The sequence below is a fragment of the Clarias gariepinus genome, chromosome 23 (genome assembly GCF_024256425.1).
Source record: "Clarias gariepinus isolate MV-2021 ecotype Netherlands chromosome 23, CGAR_prim_01v2, whole genome shotgun sequence".
Lineage (NCBI taxonomy): Eukaryota > Metazoa > Chordata > Actinopteri > Siluriformes > Clariidae > Clarias > Clarias gariepinus.
The window spans coordinates 25,746,899-25,767,047 of NC_071122.1; the positions used below are offsets into that span (position 1 = coordinate 25,746,899).

Consider the following 20,149-nt stretch of genomic DNA (forward strand, 5'->3'; position numbering starts at 1 on the left):
GCATACTTTTAAACTGTCCTTAGTGGGATTTGTAACTCTTCATTCAGCTTTCGACCACCTGTTCGGGGAGATTAACAGGTTATAGTATCGGTTATTCAGTCAGAAATAATGATTTATGCTAATCAGTGAAAAAATAATATATTCAGGCTACTATTACTACTATAAAAAAAAAGAAGACAACTATGGACTTAAACTAGAACAAAGGTAAATGATTGTTGGAAAGAGGAGCTTATTAGTAAAAATAGAAAAGGAATTTGCAATTAAAAAGCCCTAGCACTGACCTTTTTTTACTTAATATGATAAAATCTGGGTCTGAAACAATCAGATGCAAGTTCTATCCAGAGTTTTCTTATCCATCATGTTTATCAGTTACGATCAAACCCCTTATTTGTTTTGATGAATTTATTGATTTAGACAAGACAAAGCCCCATAAAAAGCGGCTATTGTGTGTAAGGCGGGGTGACTCTGTGGCAACTCTCGCCTCCTGTGTGTGAGGTTACTGGTGCAAGTCTGGGCTTGGATTGTGTAGGAAATGGAGGATGGCTGTGGTTAAAAAGAAAATGTGAAAACGTGAAATGTGCCTGTAGTTCAAGCTACAATGTAGATGTGATGGGTTTTTAACTGGTTTGGTTTGGAGAGAATTACAACAAACGAAAAAATGTCAGAACATTCTCTTGAAGCTCACTTACTCTTCTAATTCTACTCACTCCACCTTGACGTTCCACTCACCTCAAGTCTCTGTCAGACTTTCCCACCTTCTCCACACACACACCAACTGTGACTCACACTTTCAGTACTCATATCATGGCGCTCTGCTTGAGGTTTGACCCAGTGCCTCAAAGTCTCTGAAACAACACTCAGCATCTATCATTTTCTTTATCTTAAAGCTGTGAAGAAAAAGGAAAGCCAGGATTTTAACTGTTGACCTCCAGAGTCCATGACTCTCCACACACCACCAGGGAGGGACAGAAATTTCTCATGGTTATTGGACTTTTGACTTGAGCCTATTCCTGAAGACACATTTGTAAGAACAGTCATAATTCCTGTGTCTTTGCTTTAAGTGCCTAATTTTTCAGGTGAAGATCCCAGTCCAACACAGTGTCCAAACATCTAGCTGGTGCGATGAGTTTCTAGAAAGTTCTTTCTAGTTCACACTGGGTCATTTGGCTCATGTTTTTTTTCCCCATTTTTCTTTTCTTTTACAGTATGCATGGCCAAACATACACATGCCCTAATCATAATTTTCTGTTGTCCATTTGTGTTAGCTGCTTTTTAGAAGTTAGTTTCTATTTAGAAAGTTTTGGAAGTTTCTATTTAATCGATTTAAAAAGAGATTCGAGTTTGCAAAATTTAAGTTTGGCTTTCAGGCTTCAGTAGTAGCAATAGTCTAAGGCACATATTTTCAGAAAGAACATTTCTAAAAAAAAACTGGACGTTCCACTGTTGGCAGTTTTGTTTGGCTGTCTGTAGGAACCACAGACTGATTTCCTAAATTATTCCTCAACTCCCTGGAAGAGTACGAAGTCTTAACCTGCAGCAGCACACAGGGCAGGTTGTGTCCGTTACAGCAATGGTTGTCATCCGCAGTCCTGGAGGATACCTGCATAGTGCTTCCTCAGGTCCCAGCACACCCATGTTCATCATCCCTAATCAGCTAACCAACAGGCTTTAGGTGGGCGTTTTAGATCGGGGAAATACCACAATATGTAGGTACAAGGATTTCCATGGCTTTAAAACGAACAGTGGGTACCAATACTCATGGCATCAGAATACACTTTAAAATTTATGTAATTAAAATTAAAGTAAGGTTGTGTTAGCACTATTATCAGTATGTAAAATTTGCTTTAAAAAAACACAAATGTATTCCTGTCCATGTTTCAATTTGGTTAGAGGCATTTATTTATTTATTTATTTTTTTTTACACAAAAATGATTCTCATGATCTCAAGATCAAAAAACACAACCAACAAATGATGAAATGAGAGAGCTAGAGATTGAGAGAAAGAGAGAAAGAAAGAATATGACCGTTATATTCAAGTTTTCTGGATTTTTTTTTTATTTGAGTAAGAAAATTTGAAGTGCCCGCAAAACAAACCCTCGAGAGCTGCCAGCCCAAAGTCTTCAATATTTACATCACAAACATTTACGTCGATGTTTTTCCACTTGTATCAGCCCCGCCAAAGATTTCAGGAGTCAGTTCCAACGTTGAACATAAAAAGAGGCAACTCTCCCGGGGTTTAAGCCATTTTCGCAGTTTTTTTTGTTTTTTGTTTTAAATATTTAAAATATTTACAATCCCGCAATCACAAAACTCCAAGAGCCGGGCGTTCAAGCCTACACGAACACAGATTAGCAAAGTGAGTGAGAAAAGGCGACAAAGCAAGGATGACAAGTCGATCCTGTGAAATGTACATTCCCAACGTTATTTCTCCTGAACGATGCATGATTATGTAAAAAATAACATTAGTCTGTTACAACGGTTTGTATTCTCCACATGAACCATGGAAAAAAAGATTAATAAGAAAAAAAAAAAAAAAAAAGTTCTCACTCCTTGTGTTCTTGTTCCATAAAAAAAGAAAAACATCCTGATTTCTCAAGGAATTTCCATGAGTAAAAAAAAAAAATCACCAATAAATACAAATACAGCAGAGAAATGTGAAACGGGGGACAATGTGGAGTGGTGCTGCACACGCTGATATGTAGGAGGATTCCAAACATCACCAGTTTTCTCCTGAGCTACATTAAGTCCAGGAACGCAAGCGTGTCGGTGACGTTGAGGTCGGCATGAGTCCAGGTTTTAAAGGATGCGAAGGATCAGACCGAGGTGATGACGATCATGAGGTGAGGTGAAATGCTGGAGATCTGGTTGATGAGGTCGGGAGCAAGCCGTGAAAGGTGAGACTCTGAAAACTCACATGGAGGGAAGATCTGCAACACGTAGGCAGGCTAGGAGAAGAGCATAAGGAAAAGGGGAAAAATAATAATAATAAAAAAAAGATCACACTTAAATTATCACATTTCATCTGTCATCTGACATTATCACTGTGATTTTTTTTACACTTATTAGCATGAAACTGATTCTTTCGAATTGTTTGACGTTCGGTCATGTTCTCTGCCTTTGTGCAGTTCTTCAGAGAGAGTTTGAGCATGATCAGGTTTTGTCGTGAACTTTACTGACAAAGTAATTCAATTCTGAATCAACTCAACTGCAAGATGTGAATTAACTATTGCAGTTGAGTTTAATTATAAATATCCATAAACAAGTTGTTTAGCAACTGAAAAAAACACAGCAAGGGGTAGAACATGACAGGGTTTTATTCAAACAGACTAAGCTTTAAATGTAAGATCATATAAGTGAGAAAAACTAAAAAACCATATGCACACACCTGATTGGAGCCAGGATTGGGGACGTTGATGATACCTGCAGCCAGTTTGGCTTTCAGGTAGTTAATAAAAGCTGATTTCAGCACTTGTGTCTGTGTCACCACATCTTCCTGATTTAAGCCGCAAGGCATTGCAAGCAGGAGGCAAAATTCACTCTCGCCCTAAAGACATGTGGGGAAAGTGGTAAGCCACGCATAATGATAGGGTAATAAAAAAATTTATTAATTAAAACATACCTACATATAGGCTCTTATTAAATTGCTAATATTATTACATGACCATATGTTGAGATTTTTTGTGGCTGAATAGAATTTCTTTAAATTAATTTTAAATTGTGGATCGTCCAGAGCCTTACAGTCATTCTGCGAGCTACTCCTTCAAGTTGTTGTGTTTCCAATCTCATCCTCTGGACAATACGCAGAGGAGGTCCAGTCTCTGGGACAGGAAGTGACCGCAGTCCAAGAGACTTGTTTCCACACACAAAATGCAACTGGACTGCAGCAGTTTCATTTTTTAATGCCAGCAAACCTTGCCACACGATAGGATACCTCTGTTCACGACAAATAAAAAAAAAAGAAAGAAAGAAAAACCGCACATCAGACCTTTGGTTTAAGTACATTTTTAATAGTCCCAGCTACAGGTGTAAAATTATTTTCCCACCACCTTAAAAGTGTCCTTGTGTCTTACCGTAAGAAGCTGTACCATGTTGATTTGCTGGTGTCCAACATGCTCGACTTGATTTTCAGTCTGAGCTTGATTGTGATCAGATTCTTGCGCACCCTTTATAAAAGAAAATAAAAAAAAATGGCAACAATAATTAATTTTAGTGCAATGCAGACATAAAATTGTACAGATTTGAATGCATTAGTTCAAGCTTTCATCTTACCTGTGATGGAGTGATGTTGCGAGGAGGTTGGCTGATCCCCATAGGTGAATTTTCAGGAAACTGCGAGTGCACATTACGCAGGTTGGAGTACATGTTCGAATACTCCGAAAAGGGTGGCCCTGAGGTGATCAGCTGTACTCGCTTAGGAGAGGCCATGGCAGGCACTGTACCACGAATTCCCAGCATTCCGTCTTTCCCAGGGGGTGGTGTGGCCCTCTTTATTTCTGACTGCTTTAGGGCATCCTTGTCAGACATACCTTTCTGCAAGAGGTGTGCCCGTGGAGAAAGCGAGGCTGTAATGTTCGTTGGCGTTGAGGTGGGAGGGACAGCCTCTGCTATATGCCCCTGGTGCAGCTCGGCAGCCGGACGTTCCCCCTGTGGGTGGTATATCAGCATGCGCATATCTCTTGGTTGCATGTTAAACCTCTCCAGCGGCAGTGCGCTGTGAAGTGCACTGCGGTATTCTGCTGGTATTGAATCCGGTTTGAGTTGAGTCGCCGTCGGCCTTGTAAGCGCCTGATGAAAGCGCCTGGCTGCTTCCTCCTCGCTTGCTTCATGACCTCTTGCGCTGGCCGGGTTGACTTTGAGAACCATCTCTCTGTTCCCCACAGCCTGAGGAGACGTGGGGCGCTGTTGCCCAGGTGCCCAAGATGAAGCAAGGCCGTCAGGGTGAATTCCATAGTTCATCACTGATAGCGGAGGCGTGTTGACTCGTACGTCTCCCTGAGAAAGGTGACCCATGGAAATGGCCTGGCCCACGCGATGAGGCGACATTCTGCCAAGGCTTCCGTGTTGACTATGAGGAGGCATAATGACTGACTGTTCAGAGTGGTGCACACTAGGGACATACTGGGTCATGGTGGGTAAACCGGTTGGTAATACCATAGACACACCTTTAGGAGATGAAGAGCCAATCGGAGAAGACACTTTGGCAAAAGGAGAATGGGGGTGACCGGATTTCCGTGGTGAGCGGGGTTCCTGTTTGGTTTGAATATGTGAGGCGGCTCTGTCCGTAGACGTTCCTGGTATGAACCCAACGTGATTGCCACCTGTAGAAGGAAGAAGAGGACTTATGGCAGGACTTATTGTAGACACCCAGGCAGGCTTCACATTTTCCACATTAAGTGGTTCACTTCCTTCTCCTTTCTTTTGATGCTTCATCAACATTGTGTATTCTGAGGGATGGAAACCCATTACCTGTGCTGAGCCAGGTGTCTGCTGTAATCTCTTCACAACCCCGCTTTGCACTGGAGGGTACGAGTCTAATTTATCTGAACAAGATTCATGCTTAGTGGATACATTTGTCTGCGTTTTCAGGGAATGAACATGGTCTGCTGCAGGTACTGAACTTTTAGCCACATCTCTTTGGGATGAACTGTAAAGGTCCTGTTTGATCTGAGGCATCGTCACTAGCTGCGGAGATTCTATGTCCACTGCACTGGGTGGTGGAATTTGACTGATTTTTGCACTAATTCGTTGTCGTCCCTCAATTTTCTGTCCCGAGTGACTCAACACTACCACCCCCTCAGAAGTGTTAACCCTGAGACCAGTAGTGGGGCCTGTACTAAGTGATGTGGTCTCCACTATATAGCGACCCGTATTCCCACCCTCCTCTCCAACAGGTGGTCCATGGTAAGTGCTACTTTCCTCCAAGCTGGTCTGGTACATCTGTTTTGGTGCCTGCTTTTCCACAAATGGGTTTGCCATTGGAAGACTGTGTTTCTCCTCGGATTCAGAGGGGTTGCAAACTCGACTAATGACAGATGTGGCAGTGGAGGCAATGACAGAAATAACAGATTTCTCATTAAAGACTTGCTTCGTCTCCGGGGATGGTAAGGATGTCTGCTGGCGAACTACTGGCTGAGCTGGAATAGAAGGTTGCCTGTTTTCATGCAGAGCACTTTTGACATCGCTTTCCCTCAAATGCATGCTTGCAGAAGTAGCACTCACCTCCGAGATTGGGATACCTCTTGGTTTTGCAAGAATTTTCCGAAGATCACTGGTGTTACTATCATGGGCAAAGGAATCAGACAACAATGTTGGGCTCCCTGTTGGAGTTGCGGGAGAGGCTGAAGGGGAGACTACCGCTGTCTCTTTAGGCTGACTCAATCTGTCTGTGGGGGAAACGGAAAGTCTACTTGGATGTGAAGGTTTAAGGCAAATACTTGTGGGAGAAAGGGAAGGAGACGTACACTCATAAGGATTAAGCTGAGGTCTGAGTGATGATGGGCTTTTGCTTGCTGCTGGACTAGATAATTTTGGCAAGTCAGGCTGCTCTTTAAGAGCACTCTCAATCACTTTAGGAACTTCAGGGACAATATTACCAGCTAAATTGGAATCTTGCTTGGATAATGGGGCAATTACAGCAGCAGCACCTGTGGGTGAAATCTCGGCAACTGCTGTGGATGTTGACTCTGGGGACTTAACAGAAAGATTTTCAGGCTCCATTACCACCTCTTTAACAGCTTCTTTTTTGCTTGCAGCAGCTTTTTGGCCTTTGGCTCTCTTCTGGACTTTTGGTCTTCCTTTACTACTTTTTCTCGGTGTCCCCGTGTTTGATGAGTCTTCTTGAACAGTCGCATTGCTGCCTTCAACTTTGGCATCTGGGACTAAAGTTTGAACATCTGGGTCTGGGTCTACAACAGCGCTGATAACTTGGTCTTGTGGCAAACCGCAAGACAGGTCTTCAGACGTGATGGAATCAATAGCAGCGGCAAGTTCTGTTTCACTAGCAGGATTAGCAGGCTTGTCTTCTTCACGCCCCTCTACAATTTCAGATAAAGGGGCTTGGGACTCGGTTGAGTTCTTGAACTGAAGAAGAGGCGGGCCTTCTGTAAGTTTAGCAATGTTTTCCACAGCTTCTTCGAGCTCCATCTGGCGGGATAATGCCTCATGTGGATCCTTGACCTTTGGAGGTGTTGTTACTGACTCTTTATTACCATCTTCCTCTATGGTCTCTTTCTCAAATCTATGATCTGGCACTTGCTCTTTAGGCGATGTTCCTGACACGACCTTTTTAGGTCCGTCATCATGCCCCGATTCGTCCTCCCCAGTTTGTAGCATTGCTTTTACCTCCGTCACATCAAGCCTGATTCTGAGGTTTTTGAGAACAAGAGATTTATCCTCAGTCATTAGCTTTGAAGTACAAGTTATCCGAGTAGTTTTAGTTTTCGTGCTTTTGTCCAAAGGTGACTGCTCTTGAGCAGTCTCACCGAGTTTATCTTGGCTTCCAATAGTGCCTTCTATTTGAGTAATTTTGTCTTTTGTCTCTAAATTGCTTAGTGGTTTATGCTCCTCCTTTGGTTCATTCGCTGCTAAAGGACCACTATCCTGCTGGCCATTGCTGTCCTGAGACTCCACGTCCATCTCAGTAGTAGGTACTGTGTCAGACGTTTTATCAAATTTGTCTCCTTTTTTTGCTAATACAGCCCCAGTACCTTGATTTGCAGTTTTGTTTACGTAAGGGGAATGTTTGCCTTTGCCTGCCTTGGTTACAGTTTCACTGTTTCCACTTTCATTAATGTCAAACTCCTTAGTCTCAGCTACTTTTGAGCGCTCACTCTTGCAAGCCGAAAAATCCTCTCCTTGACGTCGATTTTTAGGTGGACGTCCCCGCCGTGGCGGTGTCGGTACAGGGGGATTGTCTGGTTCTGCTTGAGGTTGCCCTGCTTCTTTGTCTACACCACGCTTGCGTGACCCACGAGGTGACTCCACATCCTTTCCAGTTTGTGGTGTAGATTCATCTTCAACCGGGGTGGCATAAACAGAACGTACATTTCTACGCCTTGCTCTCACAGGGGGAGTGTTTTGTTCTACATTTTGATCAGTCTCAGGGCTATGAATGGGTGATTTTCCAGTCAACTTCGAATCTAAAACTGCTTTAGAGGAGTCCACTCTTGGAGAAGAGGAGCGTTTTAGTTTTTCTCTATCGATACGTTCACTTTTGCGAGTACTCTGTTTATCTGGTGTGTGTGATGGGGTCAAAGGGGCTGTTGGCGAGGCCTTTCCCTTCTTGTTTCTGGACCTTGGAGGAGGAGATATTGGTTCCTCCACCGTATAATTGTCCACACATTTTGAATCAGTTTCTTTCGCAGGAAGTTCAACTTCCATAGGAACAGGCTCCGATTTCTCTAATCTTCCTTCACCTTCATCTACAATCATAGGAGATGGAGGGTTTTGTACTTCAGGAATCTCGGTTTGAGGCTCAGATTTTGGTTCACATATTATTTGCGAGTCAGTAGTACGTTTCTCGCTACTGGAGCACTGCTCAACGTCTCCGTCATTGGTGAGCTCAAACTCTTTATTAGGACTTGTTTTAATTTCCTTCACTAAAGTCTTTGAGTCCTGGAATTCAGATCTACTTGATTCAGGGGGTTCTTGAGGCAGTGCATTTGTCAGGGAGACTAAAGGCTGTTCAGGTTGTTTTTCTTCTTTTACAGACAGACAGAGTTGTTTAGGGGCAGATTCTTCAACATTACAAACTTCGTGCTGAGGCGACGTCTCCTTAAGTGTCACAACAGGTGCTGACTTCAGAATTTCTTGAACAGGAAGAGGTTGAATGATTTGCATGGGGCTTGCCTGAGGGGTTTGTACAGGGCTGACTGGTTTAATCTCAGCTGGTTTCAGTTCAGCTTGTTCAACCACACTGCGTTGCTCTTCCTCCTGTGTTTTATCAATGACTTGTCCATCAGTGCCTTCCTCTTTTTTGGTTTCTTGCTGAGACTGCTCTTTCCCCTTCTGTTGCTGAAGTCTTGTCAACTCTAAAAAGCGTTCATGGAAGAGGACTACTGGTTCAGTATCAGGCTGACTTTCATTCTGGCCTTGCTGGTTAGCTGGAAAGCCCATGCCATGCTCAGGGTCTTCGTGCTTTCTTTCAAGATGCTGAAGACGCCTCGAGTCCTGTTCAAAGATAGAGCTGTGAAGAAAGCGTGAGGCGAAAAGCTCTCGACGCTCTTGCTCTTCTGGTTTCGGATCTTCCTTTCGATCATCTAGTTTATCCTCGGACTCGCTTCGTATTTTCTTCTTCTTCATGTACCATGAAGGAGTTGGTCGTGGAGTTGACTCAACCTTTTCTGTATCTTTTCTGCTTCTAAAACTGGCAAAATGAGAATCGCTGTCCAGAAAAGACCAATTGTCTTCCCTTGAAGAGGATAAGGACTTTGCTCGCTCCAGCAATGCTTTAGTGTCTGGTGTAATTGTCTGATCGAGTGCAAATGAACAAAACTTGTTTCTTTCCAGTGAGGTGGTTAGTTTTGATTCTGGTAACCTGTCTCCACGATGACGTTCAGGGAAGGACACTGAGGTTGAGGGCATAAGAGAATTTGGTTTGTGTTCTCTATCTTCTTCAGAGTCAGAGCGCACTTCACCGGGCTCTAAATCAGGCCAGAGTCTGTAATCCAAATACGATCGATTAAGGCGCCTTTTTTCTGAGCTCCTTGAAAAGTCAGGCAGCAAGTCTTGCTTTAGCCGACTTTCCCAACGTCTCTGCTCATCATGTTGGGACGTGCTTAGCTTGGAAACCTGTGTAGTATGTACACGTTTAACCGGGTCTATATCCTGATGAGAACTGTCCTCATGTTTAGGTGGTTCTTTTACTTCTTTCACAGTAATCAGTTGAGGAACATCTGTATATTCTTCCTCTCCAAGTTGAGAGGGATTAAATTTGGGCGAGTTTATGGTCCACTCTGACTCTTCACTCTTCGGCCGGAAAATTCTGTATACTCGTTCTCTCTTGGTGCCAACCTCGATGTCCAAGTGATCTTGTTTCTTGCTTTTAGTCGGTGGAGAGTTATCAGTGACATCCTGTGGTGGCTTGCCTACCTCATGCACCAAGCTGCGGTGTTCAAAATCTTCTGGTTCTACACACTGAGGAGTTTCTGGCTTTCCTGGTTTGTCAGGCTCTTGGAGCTGCTGTCGAAGTCTTCGGTTCTGCTCCATTTGCTTTCGATAACTCTGAGAAAGATCTATGTCCAGTAACTCTTCCCTGCCTTTGTTGTCCTTCTCTGGGGTTCCATCGTTGGAGAACTGCCTTGACACGCTTAGTCCAGACTGAGATTTTAAATCTAAAGACTCCACGTTAGTCTCAGAATGCTCTTCCTGTCGTCCAGATGAGTTTTGGGAATCAGCTCGGTGATCCAATTCGTCCCTACAATGAGTCACCACCCTCTCTGATTTGGACTTAGAATGTTCTCTTTTCTGTGTATCTTTATCTAATGTTTTCACATCGCTTTCTCCTTCCTTTGAATAGGAAGCTCCAACATCTGCAGGTTGGCTAACTGTGCTCTGTTCATCCTCAAGGCGACCCCTCTTCTGTTTGTTGGTTTTGCTGGGATCACCAAAGCGCCTTTTTCGTGCCGCAAGCCTATCCGAATCCAAAAGCGGGTCTTTCCCTTCGTTTCCAACTTCTGATTTAAGGTGTTTCTTTGACCTCCCTTTATTATCTCGATCCACTGAATCAATTTTAGCACCATCAAGCTTTTCTTTTTGTGACTCCAGACGAGACATCGGATCTGAAGGGGATGGTTCGCCTTCACCTTTGTGCCTCTGCCTCTCTGAGCCCTCCACATCTGAACCCTTCGCTTTCCCAGAATTTGAGTCCTGACTGGGCTCTCGATCTGCTTCAGAATAAGGTACACTCGGGGACTGCACTTTCCCCCTTCTCGATTTTGTTTTCTCACCCTTCTCTCTGTCTGCTTTTTCTTTGCGTCTGCCGCGCTTGCTCTTTTCTGTTCCACTCACACGGTCAGCCTCGGCCTGCTCCACTTCTCTGTCCAGACTATCAGTTTTAAAATCAACTGGAGACTTTTCAGACTTTTCAAACTGAGGAGTTGGCGATAAGGAGCTACAGCTCCCACTTCTCTCAGATGAGTGCCTGTACACACGTCGCTCTGCTTCCCTTGAGACGCGCTCAGATGGTGAAGGAGAGGCAGAAGGTGTTATGGGCCGGCGTGGATGGGACGGGCTCCATCTGCTGCGGTCAGCCTCAAAACGCTCGCGTTCTCGCTCACGTTCACGCTGAATGTAGCTATATTTTCTGATATCCTGTTCAAAGGGGTCTCTGTAATCTCTGTAATCACGAGGGTCTTCATGATAGCGTGGGTCATAGTGGTCACCTTGATAATGGTCTAATTCTGGATAACGTTCACGGCTGCGAGCGGGATAGTCTCGCCGTGGGTCCTCAGCATAGATTCCTGGCGCACGAACATTTTCATAATATGCCCTCTCGGCTGAGAATTCATGATATGAGGGTCTTCTGTCGTCCCTGGCAACGTGAAAGGAGTGACGGTTAATTAACAGTTATATCTGATGTATTCAACAAAACTTTTATTAGTCTTTTATTCTCATAAGAAGAATCTTTTGTAAAAAGTTACCTTCGTTCAGCTGGGATTTCATAGAAGTCACGCATATCTTGCCCTGATGCCTGCATAGAGCGGTAGAATGCCACCTGGCTCTCCTGACTGGCGAAATCAACCTGCAGAGAAGAACCACAGACCTAAAGCTACATGTACAACCAGCTAAAACTTTCCATGCTTAAAACTTATCCGAGACAATAAGCTGCTACCTTGATTTTGTTGCCACCAATCTTCCATCCTTTGGTCTCTCTTACAGCTGCTTGTGCAAAATCTGTATTGTTGTATAGAATAAGAGCCATTCCTTTCAATCTGTCAAAAACAACCTACAACACACCAAGATATTTAAGCATGGTTAGACATAATGCAAAGCACAAATGCAAATACAATGAGAACCGTAGGCATTAAGTATGTAAATTACCTTCACCACGTGTCCATAGCGACAGAAATGACGCGTAAGGTACTGCTCTGTGATGTTAGAGGACAGACCGTCTAACCACACGCAGGTCGTAGGCATACTCTTCCCAAAGCCAAGCTGCCAAAGACAGATCAGGGCAAAACTGAGTGATGGTGGGTACATAGAATTATAGATTTCAGTTTAATAGAGTAGCTGGGCAAAATACCTTGAGTCGATTGGCACCTAAGTATTCTCCATCCATTTTCTTAATAGCTTTACAGACACTGGCAATGTCAGAGTACTGCACAAAGGCATACTGGGGGACGCCGTTAACCCTTTTAATATCGATATCCTAAAAAGAATAAAAGCAAAAACAGAAAGATGAGACAAGAACACCAGGCTAAACCTTGCTAATGTGATAGAGGGAAGGGCAGGGTTTTCATTGGGGACAAGGTAAGTAAATACCCAAGTCAGCTCATTAAACACTTACCACTATTTCTCCAAAGCGCTGAAACACATCAAGGAGCTGCTGGTAATTAGTTGTTTTCTCCAAATTTCCAATAAACAATGTTCTGGTTGCCTTTGGGTGAAACTCGTCGATGCGCCCATCCAATGGCCGGAACTCATTCTCGCTTTCCGTCTCTGTTAGAGAAACCAAAGTGTAAGCCTCAAACACCAAGCTTGAAAACAAAAATGCTAAATCCCTTTGCCCCAACACTCACCAGGGCCATTCCATGCTGTCACTTCAATCAGCATACCAAAGAAGAGCTTTCCTTTGGACACACTGAGTGCTTTCTCTTGGTCTTCCTGCTGTCTGAAAAACACCAAACCGTATCGCTCCTCTGAAGCTCCATGGATCTGCACTGAGGTGACCTTCCCATACTTCTTAAACTCATGGAAAAGTCCATCTTTTAGACTTGTGTCTGAGGAACAAAATACATTAGGTCACTGATCTCTGATTACTGAAGGAAAAAAAAAAAAAAAAAAAAAAAAAAACTCATCCCAACTCGAAGGTTTTGGTACCAACCTGTGGATCGTACAGGGAGGTTCTGGACTCGGATGCCAAAACTTCGACGTGGTTCATCACAGTCCAGAGATAGTGGAGGAGGAGCTGGAGGTGGATGAGTGGCCGCGGACTGAACAGAGCGTGCTCGTGATCCCTCGCTAGAACTGCTGTTGGAATCACTGCTGCCAGGGGACAGAGAACAAGACTACCTACTTAGAACCCACTCAAGCAGTACATAAAGACCTATCCAGGTAAAGAAATCCAAGCAAGTTGATAGGATATAAACACGTCATCGCAGAACAGTTTCAGACCAAATGGCTTATTTATCATAGAAGGAAATCAAACGGTTATTCCGCACAGCAATGCACAAAACCTCTCTTCTTTTACAGTAGTCTAGGATAGACAGTAGAATGTTAAAGTATACTCTAATGCCTCATCATCTGCATTCATGACATCTACTGAAAACTGTCAGATTGTTACAACCCAATTAAAGACCTAGTTGTGGATCCTGTCCGAAGGAAGAAATCTACCGACCTGCCGCTTCCTGTACTGCTGGTGCTGCTGACTGAATCCGAGCTGGACGATCGGCTTCGGGAACGTGATCGTGGACCCCTGCTTGGAGAAACAGGAGCTCTTTTTGGGGAATGGGGGGCTTTGGGGGTCTGTCCCGTGGTCCTTTGTGGAGAAGGGTGTCGTGATTGCGAGGAATGAGAAGATCGACTCCGGCGATGATGGTAAGTCCGATCGACGCGTCGTCCCCTATCGTCGCGGTAAGGATCCCGACGAGCGGAACCAGACAAAGTGAAGGGATCACGGATTCGAGACTCAAAATGAGATTCTGTCGTGTCAAAGCCCCCACTAATAGCACTAACTGCAGGGCTGGCCCCAACTCCAGAGGCAAAAATGGCACGGTCTCGGTAATAGTCCGTGTTGTAGTGCCGCGGCCTATCAAAAGTGCCACTGCGTTCGTGGTGTCCGTACGGATTGTGCTCATATGCTCGATCCCGAGTGTCTGTGGTGCTGCGAGAGGGACAGAAAGAGATTGAAAAGAGAGAAAAATTTTTTTTTTAATCAAGTAAAAAAAAATTATAATCATGCAAAAGCACATCTTGTAAACATTCTCAGTAAAGATCACGTTAAACTTCAACCAACAGCCAATCTTAATTCCCACAAATGTAAAAAAAAAAAATTTAAACACACACACAAATACACACGTTGGATCAAACAGCTAGTTTTTGTGTGCCTGATCACGAGTCATCAGCAGAAAGAATAAAAAAAATTATTCATTTCATTTTAAGTAATTCCTTTTTCTTTGCGTATGTAACACAACAATGCTGAGTGTATTTACCGTGTTTGGTGTCTAAAAGACGTGATGACTAACTCTGTATCGCTCTGTTATTTATATAAACAAACAGAGAAAATTACGTTCGTCCTTAGCATAGAGAGAGAGAGAGAGAGAGAGAGAGGATAAGGGGTGTGGCCTAATGTTAGACGGCAGGGCAATAATTTCCAAGTTATTTGGATGCTAAAGTAATAAATTAGAGTTGGACACGGATTTATATATTAATTTTTAGGTTTAATTATGAGAATTTCTTTTTAAACGTGCAGCTTGCATGAGACCAGTTTAAACACTGTATGACAATCTCTATACAAAAACTGAAATTAAAAAACTTTTGCAAGAAGTCTTTTGTCTTGTAAATACCTAAATACAATACACTAAAAACTAAAAACCACTTCCTTGACTACTCACAGGCTAGCAAAGTCAACCAACCAATTCACTAATAACTTAAACTATTCATTTAAATTTAAAGAGCTAAATAATTCATTCTGCTGAGGTCTATTTAACAGCTAACATTACACACAGAACAAATGTTCATGGACTGTTGGAAATTGTTTATCAGTATATTGCAGGGATGTTTTAAGCAATTTCCCTCTGGGATTAATAAAGTTATTTGAATCTTGAATGTTCAGATGCAGTCCTGGAGAACCAGGATCCAGCAGACTTTGAAGATTATTCTGCTTAAACACTGCTGATTAATGAAAATCTGTTAACTGCCGAGTTCAGTGGGTTTGTTCACGTGCTGGGGAATCAAACTGAGCTTGAGATGGGCCCTTAGGACCAGAACTGAACTGCACTGGTATAGTATATTGGTCTAGGAATCTCGAAATCACATACCAAAACCTATAAAATTATTTACTCACTATTAATTTATAGTAAGAATGCCATCAAAACTTTAGACAAAACATTTTACTGCAGTTTTATATTAAGTAGTGTTTTAATATTTAGACTTTTTTAAATTAAAAGTCCTCTTAATTATTTTACTTGTTTTGACACGGTGACTCTCAAACGATTTTATAATGTTAATAACATAGTTAATATAAAGATACAAATTTGTGATTTCCTGCATTATATGTTTTTTTTTTTAATTAAATAAAGAGGTTTTACTGTGAAGAAGCTATGAATGCTTGTGAATAAGTTGTTTGATATGAAAATTTTTCTTCTCTGTCCTGTGTATTATTTTTTGAATTCATTATGTAAATAACTATTAGTTCTAGCCCCGGTAGTTGCTTGCGTGGGTAACTAGTCAGTCTTTTACCATAGTTGGACTATCTTCTATATTCATTCATTTTATTAATTTCAAAACTTTACCCAAAAAGATGTTTCATAAAGATTTCCACAAAGTTTATAAAAGTAGAACTTTATTAAGCATACAATAGATCCGTTTAGGAGTGGCATCATACATACTCTGGGGAACACTCTGCCACCTTACACATACACAAGCTCAGAGAAGCCCATGACTGTCTATTGGCTCTATGATCGATCTGGGATTCTGAGAAAATGTAAAATTCAATACAGTGATATTTGCTTTTCAAGTCTGGCTTAGTGAGGGTATTTTAGTTGTTCCTGATATTACACTGACGTGTGTTAAACATCTTGTGTAAACCATCGAATTTACTGATATTTAACATATAGATTTAAAGAAAATTTGTTCATAGATAAATTCAGGTTTAGTGGAGCTGCGGAGTGTGTGTTTTTCTTCTTCTTCATTGCTATTAGTTCCTTGAAAAAATTCATGCTCTCCAAGATACTAAAACTGTGCTATTATTACTTAAAACAATGCCAGAAAAAAATAAAAATAAAAAATAAATAAATAAATAACAGCAGCAGTTAGGAGTGACACTGGGAAAAGAAGAGACAGGAGAAGGACAGAAACTCAAACAGAAAAAAGGAAAAAAGGAGTGTTAATGACACACGCTATTAGCTCAGAAAGAATCCGTGAGGTCTTTCTGTCCTAACAGGCAGTGTGTGTATTTATTTATTTATTGATGTGTTATTAAGCTTAAGCTTTAAGGTTAGTGGAAATGAGGATAAGGAAAAATAAATTAAAACAAAATAGAAAACAGAAAAGCAATATCTGGGTTAGATAAAGAAAAGCACAGAAGGTGCATGAGGCAGGGCAATACCAACCTTTTTCACAGCAGTAATTCAACCTACATATTCCAAACACAATATAGGAGGGCGAATGTGTGAGCCAAAAACACAGAGGCCAAAAAAGGTGACTGAAAAAACAAAAACAAAAAAAAAAAAACATAAAAAAGTATGAGGTAAAGTGCGCATTGTTGCTGTCACAAGAAAAATATCCTTCACGGGTGAGAAAGAAGAATATCCAGACAGGGCTGCGATTGGCAGATCTACTGCAAGAAGTCCAACTTCTTAAATAAATTCCAAAAAAAATTATCCTGACAGGTGTACGGAGTAAAAAAAATATATATAAAAAAAAATCCAGGAGCCAGAGTTTGGAGAAAAGAAAAATGTACAGGCGATATCCACATTTCAGTCAGAAGTAAATCCATTAATCGGTTTCAGGGTGGGAAGAAACCGATTCTTCATATCAACAAAAAGAGGATTTCTGTCCGTGCTGAAAAATAAAACAAAAAACAGTAATCCCAGTCTGTGATCACAGGTTACTTCCATTAAACTTTTTTTGGGAATTGGACAGACTTTGGGATATTCCTTTATTTTAAAGCCAGGATGTATGTTAGCGGAAATCCTCAGCCTTGTCCATGTTTGTCCACTTGATCCGACACCGGTACATCCACATTCACATTCGGGTTAAATCCAAACTCAGCTCGCAGTCCAACGGTGTATACATCCCAAAAAATTGCAAAAAGATTTAAAATATATGGTTAGATCCGTGACTTAAAGTATCTTCAATTATCCAAATCCGTACTTCTTCTGCGTTTCGATCTTCTGTGTTAGTCCTGTCTGGCGTTTAGTCCCAGCCCTAACATGACTAGTAGGCGGAAAAGTGATGAAAAATGAAGGCCCTGACAGCGTTAGCTCGTAACTCCACACGCACAGACCGCCAGGAGCTCACACCATCGCCTCACCTTTCGCTCGACTTCTCTTCAACCGGAAGCCCACTTTTACAACCTTTTTTGGACTCCGTCCTAAATCCAAACCGGTGTGATACACATCCAGGGTTTGCCACAGCACCATGAGAGACAGAGTTAGCACAATGACCAAGATGGAAGATGGAAAATCAAATTGAAACAAAAACAAAAAATTAAAAAACCCAAAAAAGCTGATTCTTGAGAAGAGTTTTGGATGAAACTACTTTTGTGTTTAAAAAAAAAAAGAAGCAAAACAGAAATAAGAAACAAACCAACAAAAAAAAAAAAAAAAAAAAAACTCACATCACGTACGTACTTAATCCATTAATGGCATGGGAAATACTTCCACACAGGTGATCCCAGGAAGTACAGGTAATATCCAATACTCTTGAAGGGGGAGGAAAGGAACGCCTAATATCCAGAACTCACCGGATATCCGCAAATCGATCGTAATATCCAAACTCACTGGGATATTTTCCACACAGGTAATATCCAGCTCGGAGGAAGGATATGGCGCACACACAGTAATCCGAATTATTTGAAATACACACCTTAGAAATCCACACATTCTTAAAATCGAGACAAACGAGATTCATAAGGACAATTAATTCCATGAGCGAAGTCGGGCCTCAAAGCAGAATGCCGTCCCTAGATAATCAAAAAACACAACGGCCTTTCGATTTTGTTTTTTTAAACCAGACGAAAACCTGAAAGTGTTGGAAAAATGATTTAATTTTCTGTTTGTTTGTTTGTTTGTTTTGACACCACGGTCCCCCCTGCAGGTCGAAGGGAGACTGCGTCCACTTACCCGTCTAGTCTGCGTTCATAGCGTCCCTCCCTGGTGTGGAGAGACACCGGGGGCCCATAAACGGGACCCACAGCAGCTCTCGAGAAAGTTGCAACGTCCCTGGTGTGACTGCTAGACGGAGGGTTGTCCTCCAGACCCCGGACCGAGCTGGGCACCGAGCCGGGCTCGTTGTAATCAGTGCGAAGGTCTCTGTCGCCCATTTTGTTGACAGCGTTGTGCGCCTTCTGGGCGCTTTTGATGTCAACGAAATCCACGAAAGCTGCCACGCCGCCTTCCGAACCTCGCTTACGGAGGACTTTGACGCTCTCCACGCGTCCATACCTGCGCGCACACACGACAAAGACACACAACAACAAAAAAAAAATAAAAAATTAACTCTTAAGCAGCAGATATAATATAACCGTTACACTGCACGTCTTAAAGCTATACTGTATACACAAGATACAAATTAAGTCTTTTTTAATTGCTTAGGTTCAGGTTTTTTGTTTTGTTTTGCAGCTACAAACAGGAGCACATGGAGGAAATGTCCTTGTCCTTTTTTCTCAATAAGTCTCTCTCTATCACACACAATGTTAAACCTATTCTCAATTCTGTATCACAGTACATCCATCACAGTGTAAATGTAATAGTTGAATTATAAACTTTATTAAATCATTACTTAAACAGTGTGAATGCTGAAACGTTTTTTTGTTTTAAAAAAAACGTTCTCTCTTAGAGTTAAGTTGAACCGAAAATATATATATTTTTTAACTAATATTTACTATTTACACTGATTTAAACGCGAAGATGAGGGTTTTTTTTATATGCAAAACTGGATCAATGAGAGTCAACTATGATTAACAAAAAGGACCTAAATGTCCTGGGAAATGATGAATTTCTTAGAAAGCGATCTGATTAGCATGCTAATGTTCCCTAACGTTAGCTTCAGCATGCTAGCGCGCTTAGCTTAGCTTTCCAGGCAAACCTCGCGATAAAACTCACACGCGCGTAAAACAATACGTGTTATAAAACGCCGATCAGGTTAAACACCACGCACGGAATCTAAACTAAACACTGAAATATGGTTGTGAAGTGAATGAAGCCAATAATCGTTAAAGCATAATTCGAGTTTTTTAATCGCCGCGCCGTTATGCTAGCTAACTAACTAGCCGATTAGCCAGCTCCAGGCACGAGCTAACCGGTGAAATAAACCTCATTAATTTTACAGAAACGACAGCTTTATTATGTATTTTTTCCCCACAATGCGAGTAGAAGTGCCTCGTGAACTCGTGTGAGGTGTAAACTGTGAGTAAACATCTCGTTGTTTATGTTTTTCCCGTAACGCGGGCTAAACCGAGGCCCCAGGCGAGCTAACGTTAATAAAAAAAAAAACTCACCGTTTAAAATATTCGACAATTTTTTCTTCTCGAACATGTTCGGGTAAATTTCCCACCCAGAGGTGTCTGGTTTCCCGAACCATCCTGCGTGTCCCCCTCGCTGTTCATGCACATAAGCGGTTCCACCTCTGTCTGTATGGGTGTCTGTAATATCTGGAGGGTTTTTTATGTATATTTAATCTGACCGTCGGGGGGAAAATGCGCGTTTCCAAAATGAACGCCGTGAGAAAAAAAAGCTCCTTTTGGCTGCTGCGTCTCAACGCGAGCGTGTGAACCCGAGACTGAGCGGGAGCGCGCAAGGCGTGTGAACTCGACCAAACGCGGGCCGGGAGCGCGCACGTCTTTCGGGTTCCTGTTTTTGCCACGCGCCTCCGCGCGCGCTCCCGACGCGACGGCGCAACAGAAAATGTCGCTTCGTGTAAACAACCGACGACGAAATAAATGAGCAGGTTATTAGTCAGTAAAACACGGACACACAGGCGATTATCACTCGAGTATAAACCATGACACGGCCGAACACGTGACCTCACCTCACAGCGACAAAAATTT

At 42.3% G+C, this 20,149-nt stretch overlaps 1 protein-coding gene across 2 annotated transcripts; it reads right to left on the minus strand.

The window, feature by feature from the left end:
* Positions 1-1,871: 1,871 nt before the first annotated feature.
* si:ch1073-335m2.2 (msx2-interacting protein) lies at positions 1,872-19,940 on the minus strand. Of its 2 annotated transcripts, none has more exons than XM_053483713.1 (15): positions 19,601-19,940; positions 18,225-18,545; positions 13,556-14,041; positions 13,043-13,200; positions 12,738-12,938; positions 12,506-12,657; positions 12,242-12,367; positions 12,040-12,153; positions 11,831-11,944; positions 11,640-11,740; positions 4,270-11,530; positions 4,071-4,163; positions 3,739-3,933; positions 3,386-3,544; positions 1,872-2,945 (listed from the first exon to the last, which is right to left on the minus strand). In XM_053483713.1, the coding sequence occupies exons 1-15, from the start codon at positions 19,681-19,683 to the stop codon at positions 2,814-2,816; spliced, it is 9,696 nt and encodes a 3,231-aa protein (XP_053339688.1). In that variant the 5' UTR covers positions 19,684-19,940; the 3' UTR covers positions 1,872-2,813. The 2 variants fall into 2 exon arrangements, with proteins under 2 accessions (XP_053339688.1, XP_053339687.1); XM_053483712.1 differs by having other exon boundaries at positions 13,043-13,203.
* Positions 19,941-20,149: the final 209 nt, after the last annotated feature.